The 13996-nt window shown below is 43.6% G+C and overlaps 1 protein-coding gene across 7 annotated transcripts in view; it reads left to right on the top strand.

Annotated features, from left to right (window-relative positions):
• The window catches only part of ryr1 (ryanodine receptor 1), a 604017-nt gene that overhangs the window by 343338 nt on the left and 246683 nt on the right, over positions 1-13996 (top strand). For all 7 annotated transcript variants that reach the window (XM_033014584.1, XM_033014582.1, XM_033014581.1 and 4 more), the window contains 5 exons: positions 746-886; positions 2271-2434; positions 4783-4861; positions 9044-9133; positions 9251-9394. In XM_033014584.1, the coding sequence (XP_032870475.1) occupies positions 746-886; positions 2271-2434; positions 4783-4861; positions 9044-9133; positions 9251-9394 (618 nt within the window). The remainder of the gene's footprint in view (positions 1-745; positions 887-2270; positions 2435-4782; positions 4862-9043; positions 9134-9250; positions 9395-13996) is intronic.

Genomic DNA, 13996 nt, shown 5'->3' with positions numbered 1-13996 from the left:
ATGCAATTCCTTGTTTGCATGAAGACCATAAAGTAAACGGTATACATGGTAATGATCGATGCAATTAACACTTGAATAAAATCCACCAGAGTAGTGCAAAGATTGTAGTGCAATCATCCAGATCCTATTATAATACTGTTATCCTTTGTAAGAATGTCCTGCCAAAAATAATGACAGGCTTCTGTGTGGCAGGGCATAGAAAAATGGTCTCTTCCTTTCCACACTTTGCACTAGGATATGTTGTACATGCTCTTGTGCCTCTTCTACCACTTGTTCCTCAATATATCTATAAGCGATAGAATTTTACTTCCAGTTGCGTTTGAAGACATTGAGCACTTTCCATGTTAAGAAACTCACCACTGGCAAAATTCCATCCTGTGGAAAAGTACAGTTACAAAAGATAGTTGTTGGTTGGACACTGTGATAATGAGGATGAGGAGCGTCCACTAATTTTAGACCCAATTTATGCCAAATCAAATGTATGGATTTTACTATGTGATCCGATTTCTACTCTCATGAATCTTGAGGAAAGCAGAAGAACTGGAATGGCTACAAAAAAAATGTTTTAATTAACTGTGATACTCCTTAAAAAAAACTTTTATAATAATCGCTCATGTCTTAAAAAATATTCGATTGCTGCTATTAAAAACAGAACCACCCTGGACATCATCTTTCCTCAATGAGAGTGCTCACTCCCATGGGCAAACAGTGGCTAAAAGTCTTCTTTCTGTTTCTCACATTCTAGTTGCTAACCAATCACTATGACAGATGTTGGAAATACTACTGTCTTCCATCTGGATGGGCAAATTATGGTGTAACCTCTGAAGAAGAACTCCATCTGACTCGGAAACTCTTCTGGGGAATCTTTGAGTCGGTGTCTCAGAAGGTATACTTATTGAAAGGATCAGCTAAGTTGCTAAATATCATTGTGAATTTTCACACAATCATGTTTCCAAAAAAAAAGTCAAGATTAAGCATGTTTATACGAGAATGAAATTCTTCTTCCAATTTTATATTTTCAGTTTTGAGTATTCTCATTGAATTTGAGTAAAATCTCTGACTTCTATGTTCCAATAATGTGTTTTATTCAACCTCACAACAGTAGTTTGCGGCATTAGCGAAAGTCAACAGGCATTAAAAGTGCAGAGGAAAGCACAGTTCAATCCAGTCTTTTGAGAAAGGATCATGGAAAATCAACAACTAGATGTTCAATAATCTCTTTGTGATTGAAAGAAACTAAACTCTCTGGTTGAATTTTCTGTGACCACAAAACTCATTTTGTCATTGGAACTGGCTGAGCACATCAAATGTGGAAAGTTAGTTTTTGTAGTTAACTCAGGACCTTCAAATCAGTAACCTCGTAACGCTGATTGTTTTTCTATTTCTTGCTTTTTAACGACCAAGCCCTCTCTTGCACAAGTTCATTTGCTCCCATTCTTAAGGGCCTGTCCCACTTGGCTGTCACTCGCGTGCCATTTACGCGACCTGCTAGCGCGTGGGTAGCGTGGGACGGGCGCATGGAGTAGTGTGGAGTGGCGTGGAGGAGTGTGGAATTCGTCCTGCACGAAATCTTCGCATGCCACCGGCCTGTCGTGTAACTGACGGCCAAAGTGGGACAGGCCCAAGATTCTGGTGCGGCGCAACGTCTCACCTCCAACAGCAGCAGAAGCAGGCAAGCGATCACCGAGCTTGGCCTGGGGCTCATGGCCATTGCGGATCTGGATCCATCCCCACTCCTACTCCCAGAGCAGGGCCAAGATGATTGGAGATAGGCACAAAATGCTGGATTAACAGTGGGAACGGCAGCATCTCTGGAGAGAAGGAATGGGTGACGTTTCGGGTCGAGACCCTTCTTCAGACTAAAGAAGAGTCTCGACCCGAAACATCATCCATTTCTTCTCTACAGAGATGCTGCTGGTCCCGCTGAGTTACTCCTGCATTTCGTGTCTATCGTTAAATGACGTCACGTGCTCCAGACGGCTGTGCGGATGCATGGTGACACGCGCAACCGTCGCACGTAAATGACGGCCATTTGGGACAGGCCCTTTACAGCACTGTTTCATTAATTCCTTACCCAAGTAGCTATGCTTTTGTGGTGCAGGGAACTGGCCTTAAGCTCTTGAAAGCAATTTCAGTCATTAAATTGCTACCTCAGCCCATTCAATGTGTTTCATTTTGGACTCAACAATACTGAACACACGCAAATAATTTATTACAATACTGAAATACAGTATTGAAATATAAGTACAATAATGATGTGTATTTTACAGAGATATGATTCTGACTTGTTCAAGACGGTGATGCAGTGCCTTTGTGCGATCGCTGGTGCACTCTCTCCAGATTATGTTGATGCCAGCTATTCCTCCAAGGTTGAGAAGAAAGCTTCAGTGGATTCAGAAGGCAACTTTGACCCTAAACCTGTGGACACTATGAAGTATGAATTGTTTTGATCATAGTCTCAGTTACATTTCAGACTTTGTTGAACTTGAATAAAATTCCAATAATCTGGTACACTCAGGATGTTGATGCTGCATTAGTAGTTTTTCCAGACTATTGGATGTTATTCTATTCATGTCCAGCAGTTCTTTAAATCACTTTAAGACATTTTCTACCCAACTTGGGAATTGTAAAAGTAGCACAGGAAATGGCACCCTGGTCATTTTAAGGAGAGTGGAGGAATCAGGCTCTCAGTCAGTGAAAGTGAGTGTGGGAACGACCCCGAGAGCGCAGAATCAAGATGATGAAGGAGGCGTTTGGCATGCTTCAATTCATCAGTCAGGGCACCAAAAATAACAATTAGGACGTCATGTTACAACTGCACAAGGTGGTGAGACAGCACTTGGAGTATGTGTTGTTTTAGTTGCCTAGTACTATGCAGGATGTAATTAAGCTGCAAATGGATGTTGTCAGAACTGGAGGGCTTGAATTTTAAGGGGAGACGGGATAGTTGGGACATAGGAGGCTGAGGGGACCTTATGGAGATACATAATATCATGAGGGAAATGAACATGGTCACAGTCGTTTTTCGAGGATAGGAAAGTCTAAAACTGAAGGGCACAGGGGTAAGGTTAGAGGGGAAGATTTAAAGGGGGCTCGAGGGACCAAAGCATCAGGGTTTCCAAATGCTCAAATGGTCGATTATCAACGTTTTGCTGTATTATTTGTGATATGAATAATATGATAATAGATAATTTTGGTAATTAAAGAAGAACAACATGTATATACACATGTGTGACTTACATGTCATGTTGTGTTTCCCATTGAGTAAGGAATCTGTTCCAACATAAAGCTGAGTGTGTTTATTGGCACCATGTATCATGGAGTGTAGGCATCGATGGATGGTCATCATCAGTGAAATTACTTCATAAACCAGTCATACATTTTTGAGAGTGACACTATTACTTTTGGAAACTTAACTGAACAGAGGACTGGCAACGAGAAAAACTACCACTTTCCAAAATGCTAGGGAAGAGATTTCCCCTAGCTCACGATTGCCCAAACCCTCGGCTTAAAAACACACGTGGATTTTCTAATTTAAAAAGAAAACCACTCTATTACATACCGACTGAAATGGAAAAGGGAGTGGGCAGAGATTGTGGTCCATTTTGGTACCAATCATATACGCAGGAAGAGATATGAGGTTGTGCAAAGTGAGATAGGATATTTGTGATTCAATTCACTGATTCAATTATACGTTATTGTCACATGTACTGAGGTGCAGTGAAATGCTTTCTTTTTACAACCCGGTAAAATCATAAAGCAGACCTCACCTCGGCAGTACATAAGCGTTGCCAAGTTTTGGCTCCAACAAAGTTGCAAAAGTTCTCCAAACTGTCCCATCTACTGCCTCACACCTGTGTCCCCTTTCGTTCTTATCCCCCCCTCCTCCACCCACTGCTGGGTCCTCTAGGACCCCAGGGTTGTAATCTTAAGAATACTCCCTGTGCCATGTGCTACTGAGGACAGAAATTGGAAGATAGTATAGTTGGATAAAGAACTGGTGTATGAGGCGGTGCTTCAGATACCTGGATCATTAGGGCAGTTGGGACCTGTATAAGAAAAATAGTTTGCACCTAATCTGAAGGGGTAGCAGGGATGTTCGCGAGTGCTATTTGGGAGGGTGTAAAATAGTATGGCAGACAGGTGGGAACCGGAGCTGTGTGTCACCAGGTGGAGTCAATGAGGAGAAGATTAAGGCTCAGTCAAGTCCAATAGTAATCACAGGACATTGGTTTAAAGTGAGGGAGGGAACGTTTAAAGGAAATTAAGAAATAGTTACACAGAGAGTGGTAGGTGCCTGGAATGTGCTGTCAGGAATGGTGATAGAAACAAATAGCAATATTTAAGACACATTTAGATAGACTCATGAACAGACGGAGCAGCATAATAAGGACTTGATATGTGTTTCGATTGGCTTTATAACTAGCGTGGACATGGTGGCTGAAGGGCCCATTACTGCATGCTTTATGTTCAACTCTTATGTTCTGTGCATTCTAATAAGATTATCATTTTAAAATTGCATTTCAACCTAGGTTTTGCCATACCATAATAGTGCTCTGCAAGTATGGACAGAAATAATAACTGCAAAATGATTAAATAGAAGTGGATAAATATGCATAAGGAATTAGTAAGATATGGCATTTTCAGTGAATGAGATATTGAGAGCAGCTTAGTCTTGGGAAATAGCAAGGTTTGATCATAAATAATAGATAAGGAAGAATTTTGTATATGGAGTAGAATAGCAGATTTTCTAAAACCGTTTGTGACATGTGACTTTTACAGTGTCATCATTCCTGAAAAATTGGACCCCATTATCAACAAGTATGCAGAGTATACACATGACAAGTGGGCTTTCGAGAAGGTAGGATATTTCAGCTGTTTTTAATTTCTTAATTATATATAGTTTGTTTTACTGCAGGAATATATAGTCATCAATCAGATACTTGCATTATGTTAAAACACTAATTTATGCAGAAGGTTTGTAATATATTTGATTTTATATATTTTAGTTGTTCACTGTTTGTGTGAACTCTATGGCAGCTTACAATACAGCCTTTGTTCTTGGACTTCTAATATGATCACACCAAAAAAAAGATCAAGGTAAAAGTTGAACTCAAAATTACTTTCTCAATCATAAAACAAAGTGCTGGAGGGATGCAGGGGATGTTTCAGGTTGGAACCCTTCTTCAGACTGATTGTGGGATGAAAATATCAAATATTAGAGAAAATAATTTTACACAGAGAGTGGTGGGTGTCTGGAACGTGCTGCCAGACGTTTCCAGGCACCCACCATCAAGGTGATAAGTAGTGACATTTAAGAGGATTTTGAATTATGTGCAAGCAGATAACAGTCGTACTTGAAATCATGTTCGGCACAGACATTGTGGGCTGAATGTAGACAAAAAATGCTGGATTTATTCCAACGAACAAAGTCCTAGTCTGCTCAACCTCAACATCAGGCTCTCGAGTCCTGACAACATCCTCGTCAATCTTCTCTGCACCCTTTCCAGTTTGACAACGTCTTTCTTATAACGTGGTGACCAACACTGAACACAATCCTCTAGTAATGTGGCCTCAACAACGTCTTATATAACTGCAACATGACCTCCCAACTTCGATACAAACTGCAACACACATATTTCTCTGTTTTAAATTCAATCAACCATTCCTCAGCCCACCTGCCCAATCGATCAAGATCCAGGTGTCAATCATCTTCACTGTCTACAATACCACCCTCTTTAATGTTGCAACCAAGCTAATTATGCCACTTATGTTCTCATCCAAATCATTGATGTAGATGACAAGCAGCAATGGGCCCAACGCAGGAGCCTGAGGCACACCACTAGTCACAGGCATCCAGTTCTAAATACAAGCTTCCACCATCACCCTCAGCTTCCTTCCATGAAGCCAATTTCCTATCCATTCAGCTATCCCTCCTTGGATCCCATGCGCTCTAACCTTCTAGAGCAGACTACCATGCGGAACCTGAAATCCATATATCCAACATCTACAACTCTGCACTCGTCATTCTTTATCTCCAAAAAACTCCATCAGATTTGTAATAAACCTATGCTGACTATTCCTAATCAGCCCTTGTCCATCTAAATGCGTGTATATCTCAAGGGCCTGTCCCACTTAGGCGATTTTTTCGGCGGCTGCCGGCGACAGTCACAGTCGTAGCAGGTTGCCGAAAAAACGGTCACTAGACATCGCCTACGACAATGTCTACGACAACCTACCACCTAGTCGACGTCAAGCTACCGTCACCCGGCGACCCATTAGGACGTCCACCTACGACAACCTGCGACTACACGGGCGATAACCTACAACAACCGAAGTCAACCGAAGTCCACCTGCGACAAGCTACGATGAGCTACCACCCTGCCGGCGACAACTGAAGACAATTCAGTCGCCAGTACCTGTCGCCGGTTGACGTAGGTTGACGTAGGTAGTCGCCAATGGAATTCACCAGCCATCATCCGGCAACAACCTACGTCATCCTGGCAACAACCTACGACAGCACCTACGACAGGAGAAGACAAGCTACGTTAAGCCCACAGTCACCAAAAGGTTTTGAACATTTCAAATCCAGTGGCGAGAAGAAAAAAGTGATGACTCTTTAGGCGACTTGAGGAGACAACTCACGACCATACAGGAATCATCCCGCAACCATGTGGTGACAGCCTAGTTGCCTGTAGTCGCCGCAAAATGTGCCTAAGTGGGACAGGCCCTTTATGCCTCAGAATATTCTCTGGTAACTTTTCGACCAAAGCCCTTCTTGAATAGAGGCAGAACATTTGCCACCCTCTGGTCATCCAGCTGTTTACCTGTATTTACTGACGACTCGTAAATCTCAGCAGGGCACCTGCAATTTTCTCTCTCGCTACCCACAGTGTCTTCGGATATATTTGATCAGGCCCGGGAGATTTCTCTACCTTCTTTGGCGTCAGGACCTTCAGCAATTCTTTAACCGTAATACTGACTGATCGCAAGACATTTCCCCAGTTCCCCATTCCTCATGTCTTTCTCCAAGGTGAAAACAGAGGAGAAATACTTGATGAGGACCTTGCCTATCTCCTGTGACTCCATACAGAGTTGACCGCCTTGATTACTGAGGGGTCCCATTCTCCCTCTGTTTTTCTTTTCCCGTTATATACTTTAAAAATCTATTGGGATTATCCTTTATGTTATCTACCAGAGTTATCTCCTGTCCCCATTTTCCCTCCTGATATCATTTTTTACCATGCTCCTGTTCCCGAAACTCCTCCAGCTCTTGATCCCAGCTACTAATACCTGCCCCATGCCTCCTTCTCCCTCTTGACCAGAACCTCAATTTCCAACATCATACTGCAGATGCTGGTTTACACTGAAGATGGACACAAAATGCTGGAATCGCTCAGCGGGACACGCAGCATCTCTGGATAGAAGGAATGGGTGACGTTTCAGGTCGAGACCCGAAACGTCAGTCTCAGTCTGAAGAAGGGTCTCTACCCAAAACGTCACCCATTCCTTCTATCTAGAGATGCTGCCTGTACGGCTGAGTTACTCCAGCATTTTGTGTCTGTCATCCAAGCTTCGTTACACTCACCTGCCTTGCCCTTCACTTACAGAAATATACATGTTCCGGATTCTTGTAAGCACACTTAAAAACACCCCACTTTCCTGACATTCCTATTCCTTTAAACAACCTGCTCCAATCAACTTTATTGAGCTCCTGTCCTTTTACCTTCATAGTTGGCCTTCCCCAATTTAGAATGTAACCCGTGCGCCTGCTCTATCTCTGACCATAACTATTTAAAACCTAATAGAACAGTGGTCGCTGGTCCAAAATAGGCTCATCATGAGCACTTCATCCACTTGCCCACTCCTCAATTTTCCTTGACTAGATCAAGCATTGCCCTTGCCAGTTTGGGGCCTTGTACATATTGCTGGGGGAAACTTTCCAGAACACATTTGATAAATTCCACCCTCTCCAAACCTTTCACACTATGACGTTCCCAGTCAATATTGGGGATGTTAAAACTTCTACTACAACAACGTTATTAGACCTATAGTTGCCTGCAATCTCCTGGCATATTTGTTCTTCAAATTCCTATTAGCTATTTGGGGGCAACTCCCAACAAGGCGATCATCTATTTCTTGTTTCTCAGTTTCACCTCAGTAGACAAACTGTTCGTAATTTCACATGACCATTGCTGTGACATCCTCCTTAACCAACAACGCAACACCTACTCCTCTTTTACCCCCATCTCTGTCTCTCCTGAAGCACCTGTACCCTGTAACATTGAGCCACCAGTTCTACCTCGCTCATAACCAGTGCTGGAAGTGTAGTGATCCTTCTCTCATCAACAACCTGGCACGTGCTGGAAAGTCTTCAATATATGAACATCTCTTCCCCACCCCCACCTCTCTGTTCATGAGCACAATCTGGTATGTGTGCCTTATCTTACCTGCACATGTGAACCACATCATGTGAGGTTGGGGTGATATTGTTCCTGGAGTGGAGGTGACAAGATTGAACAATTTGCCATTAATTCTGTAAATTAGTTCCAACCCAGCAGGGATGTTGTTGAGGTTAAGGGGCAGTGCTACAGCAACAATGATGAGGGAATAACATGTCACATGTTGTATAAAATAAAGATACATTTCAGCAGCCACCCAATCGTGAGGAGGACACTCCCGTAACTTCTCCAAGCTGACAGATGATTTTAAATGATGTTTTTAAAAAAAGCCATGTCCTGTGGTTCGAGCTGCTCCATGCATTTATCAGAGTTATTGTATGGCGAAGATCATGTCCATTGTGTTTAAGAAGGAACTGCAGATGCTGGAAAATTGAAGGTACACAAAAATGCCGGAGAAACTCAGTGGGTGCAGCAGCATCCATGGAGTAAAGGAGATAGGCTTTGATTTTGCCTTTGATTGGTGATTGAATGGTGGAGTAGATTTGATGGACCAAATTACCTAATTCTGCTCCTATCACTTATGATCTTATGAACAGTGTGCAGCACATTCTGCGCCTTAACCAATATATTTTTTTATTTAGATACAAAATAACTGGAGTTTTGGTGAAATTATTGATGAAGAGGCTCGAACACACCCATGGTTGAGGCCATACAAAACATTCTCTGAAAAGGTATAATAATTACTCAACTGGTGTCCAATCGTGCATACTCCTTCACCTGTCTAAAAAACTGCCACAGCAGGTTGGTTTTTATGGGTTGCAACTTTTTAAATATTACCTTATTTCTAGGACCGAGAAATCTATAGATGGCCCATCAAAGAATCCCTGAAAGCTACGATTGCTTGGGAGTGGACACTTGAAAAGGCAGGCGAGGGAGTGGAAAAAAGTGACAAAGGAGAGAAGAAAACTCGCAAGATTTCACAGTCCGCACAGGTAAGTGGCGATTATAGTCATTTGTTGCTGACATTTTTATAGTTTAAAATATTTTAATTACTATTGGAACCATGGCTCACACAACCTATAATTTACAACACGTATAAAGCTATTTAATTTCTCATAATCTGGTGTTTATGCTTCAGAGGGCTGTTATCCTACGTTTGAATAAAATTGTTGACATTTTCAACAAGGATATCATTCATAGAATTATTCAGCATAGAAACAGATCCTTCGGCCCAATTCGTCCATGCCGACTAAGTTGCCTACCTAAGCTTGTGCATTTGCCTGTGTTTAGCCTCTATCCTTCTGAACCTTTCCTAACCATGCACCTCTCTAAATGTTTTTAAACATTATAATTGTACTTTAGTGCTTCCTTTCGCAGCTTGATTAATATCCCACCATCCTCTGTTTGAAAGAGTTCTTCCTCGGGACCTCTTTAAATCTTTCTCCTCTCATCTATGCCATCTAGCTTTGGACCTCCCCACTCTGGGGAAAAAAGACTGTGGCCATCCATCTTATCTATGCTACTGAGGCTCATATATACCATACTTTGGCCGCTTACTTACTTACTGCCTATTATGCTTCCTGGCATGTAGGGCAGCAATGAAGGTCCTCCACTCCTGTCTGTTCTGGGCCAGCTTCTGCACACTACCCCAGGTCAGATCCATTGTTTTCATTTCCTCCTCTACAGTTCGACGCTAGGTGGTTTTGGGTCTCCCTCTTTTCCTTTCCCCTTCCAGTGCAGGGCAATTCTTGGGATGCTGTCTGGTACATTCATCCTAGCATCAGTCAATAGCCCTGGAAGTCCATCACGCCCAGTAATGTTGATTCCTTCAGTTGCTGTTTCCGTAACATATTTGTTTTACTAGGCAGGGTTGTTAGCCCGTGCTTAACTTCCAACCTGGAGGACCAGTGGATCGCTCTTTGTCTCGCCTCTACCCTTCGACCTGTCCAGCATGGGAGACTCTAACAGGAGACAAATCTCCCGCTGGCATAGCTCTAGGGGTCACTGAGACACACAAGCTCCCCGATCACGACAAGGTTGCAATCCAACGGGGAGACTTTGGCCATACTTGGCACATAATCACTGTTGCACGACCTCCACCCATGCTGAGCCCCCGACCTGCCCCAAGCTCATTTCACCTCTCCCCCATGCCCCACCCCCCCTCTCCACACCTGGTCCTTGCTTGCTCCCACACCGCACCTCACCAACACTCTGCCCCGTCCCCTCGCCAACGTTTGGTCCCGGCCCTTGCCTTGTGCCTGGCTCCTCGTATGACTCTTGGCCGCATGGATGTCCAGAGTACAAGTCCTCAGCTCCATAAAGAGTTGATGGAGTGGCGAAGAATGCATACCACTTGCCTGGTTTCAAAAATGTGGGTGTAGAGTATAAAAGTCAGGCAGCCATGTTACAGTTGTATAAAATGTGAGTTAGGCTACATTTGGAGTATTGTGTGCAGTTCTGATCATCACATAACATGAAGGAAGGGGTGTGAAGAGGGTGCAGAGGAAGTTCACCTAATTGTTTCCTGCATTAGAGAATGTTAGACAATAGACAATATCAATCAATCAATCAACCTTTATTGTCATCTTGCAAGCAACAGTGTACAGTGCAAAATGAAAAGACGTTTCCCAGGGAATAGCGGAGAATCGCACATGAAATTTAAAACATTTCACCCATAATAACACTAAAAACAATCCAGTCCCTGATGGAACAGTATAAATAGTTAAAAGCAGGTAAAACACAATGTTAAAATACAATAACCCAATCATAAAAATGTCCGGGGCAGCTGATTTGAGTGGCCAGTGCCAGTTATTAAAGTGGCCAGTGCCAGTTATTAAAGTGTCCGTGCCAGCCGCAGAATCAAGTGACTGTGAGTACAGAGTGACTGTTTAGCAGCCTCACAGCCTGTGGTAAGGCACTGTTTAGCAGTCTTGTGGTCCGGGCTTTGATGCTTCGATATCTCTTGCCTGATGGCAGGAGATCCAGGTGTATGTGGAGGGGGTGCAGTTTGTCCTTAGCAATTCTCTGAGCTTTTTTCAGACAGCGGCTCTGGAACAGTTCTTGTACCGAGGGTAGGGAGACGCCAATGATCCTCTCTGCTCCCCTCACTACCCTCTGCAGAGCCTTCCTGTCCGAGCAGTTGCAAGTGGAGCACCACGTATTTATGCAGTACGTGAGTACAGACTCCACCGTACCCCTGTAGAAAGTCCTGAGGATGTTGGTGGGGAGTGAGGCCTGTTTTAGTTTCCTCAGGAAGTGCAGTCGCTGATGGGCCCGTTTGACGGTCCCAGTGGTGTTCCTGGACCAGGTGAGACTGTCTGTAATTTGCACACCGAGGAACTTTATGCTCTCCACTCGCTCCACTGTAGTGCCACTGATGTTGAGGGGTGTATGCTTTGGTTGCGCCCACCTGAAGTCGACAACCATCTCCTTCGTTTTGTCGACATTTAGTTCTAGATTATTTTTGCCGCACCAGTCCACTAGTTGTTTTACTTCCTCCCTGTACAATAGGTGCAGGAGTAGACCATTCGGCCCTTTGAGCCTGCACCGCCATTCAATGTGATCATGGCTGATCATCCACAATCAGTACCCCGTTCCTGCCTTCTCCCCATATCCCCTGACTCCGCTATTTTTAAGAGCCCTATCTAGCTCTCTCTTGAAAGTATCAAATAAGCTACCAAAGTTTAAGAATGATTTAAGTAGTTGTGTGAAGAAGCAGGGAATGGAAGGATATAGTCCATATGCAAGCAGATGGGGTTAGTTTGAATTGGGTTCATGGTTGGCGTAAATGTCTTGATTAAAATTGAATTTTCTTATGCTATATTGTTCTATGTTCAAACTATGCATCAAACTCCTGTTCAACAAAACAGCAGTGAAACTTTATGCTTCGATTATATGGGAAATCTACAGTAGGTACGTCATCAGCACTGAATAAACACCGTCAATATTACCTGAACAAAATTCGTCAACTCCATTGGCGAATATGTGATATAGAATATCATCATCATCGGCGGTCACTCGAAACGAGTATGGCTGTCCTCTCCTCTCCATAGGGTCGTCTACTTGTGGGTCTGCAGAGGCCGATCCACGATCCATACACCTTGGTGCAATGTGTGCAGTGGAGACTGGCGGTAGTTGGTAGTCGTCGAGCCCTCTTCTCTCTCTCCTTGCTGTCGCTTTGTCTCTGGCACACGGCGTGTTTCAATTTTGTGACGTGCAGCTCCTTCCTGGAGCACCTGTCCAGTGCAATGTGGGATCCCGTTGGAGGTGACAGAAATTTCGGAGGATTACAGTGCCCTCCATAATGTTTGGGACAAAGACCCATCATTTATTTATTTGCCTCTGTACTCCACAATTTGAGATTTGTAATAGAAAAAAAAAATCACGTGGTTAAAGTGCACATTGTCAGATTTTAATAAAGGCAATTTTTATACATTTTGGTTTCACCATGTAGAAATTACAGCAGTTTTTATATATAGTCCCCACCCATTTCAGGGCACCGTAATGTTTGGGACACAACGATGTCATATAAATGAAAGTAGTCATGTTTAGTATATTGTTGTAAATCCTTTGCATGCAATGACTGCTTGAAGTCTGCGATTCATGGACATCGCCAGTTGCTGGGTGTCTTGTCTGGTGATGCTCTGCCAGGCCTACAGTGCAGCCATCTTTAGATTATGCTTGTTTTGGGGGCTAGTCCCCTTCAGTTTTCTCTTCAGCATATAAAATTGGGTTCAGATCGGGTGATTGATTTGGTCACTTAAGAATTGACCATATTTTAGTTTTGAAAAACTCCTTTGTTGCTTTAGCAGTATGTTTGGGATCATTGTCTTGCTGTAGAATGAACCGCCGATGAGTTTAAAGGCATTTGTTTGAACTTGAGCAGATAGGATGTGTCTATACACTTAAGAATTCATTATGCAACCATCAGCAGTTGTATCATCAATGAAGATAAGTGAGCCAGTACCTTCAGCAGCCATACTTGCCCAGCCCATAACACCCCCACCTCCGTGTTTCACAGATGAGGTGGTAGGCTTTGGATCTTGGGCAGTTCCTTGTCTCCTCCATACCTACCTCTTGCCATCACTCTGATATAAGTTAATCTTCATCTCATCTGTCCACAAGACCTTTTTCCAGAACTGTGGTTGCTCTTTTAAGTAATTCTTGGCAAACTGTAACCTGGCCATCCTATTTTACTTCGGAGTCACGTGAGTGACTACGTGAAGAACCCGCTCAGTGCGCAGGCGCGGCATTATGCCAGCAGTGCAACAGCGGCGGCAGCTGGAGTCAGGCTCTCCAGCTGCACTTTAAAACGGACCGTCAGGTAAGTATACGGTGCGTGTGGAATAACGAAGGAGAGTTGGAGTTGTGTTTGCCTTTCAGAATGTCGACACAACACAGAAAACTCTCAAAGAGAACTGCCCCCGCTTCAACTCCACCAGAGGAGCGTTCCATTCCAGCGGGGCAGCAACCGGCGGCAGCGTCGCTCTCAGAGCGTTTCGCTATCCCCGAGACCGAGCCAAGCCCAGTCTCGCCAAAGCCTGCACGGCGGACTGGGAAAGCGGCCAGGAAGTCCAACCGGTCGGTCATCTCCG

This window comes from Amblyraja radiata, chromosome 41 (assembly GCF_010909765.2).
Source record: "Amblyraja radiata isolate CabotCenter1 chromosome 41, sAmbRad1.1.pri, whole genome shotgun sequence".
NCBI classification, from domain to species: Eukaryota; Metazoa; Chordata; class Chondrichthyes; order Rajiformes; family Rajidae; genus Amblyraja; species Amblyraja radiata.
This window is presented reverse-complemented; position numbering and strand designations above follow the sequence as displayed.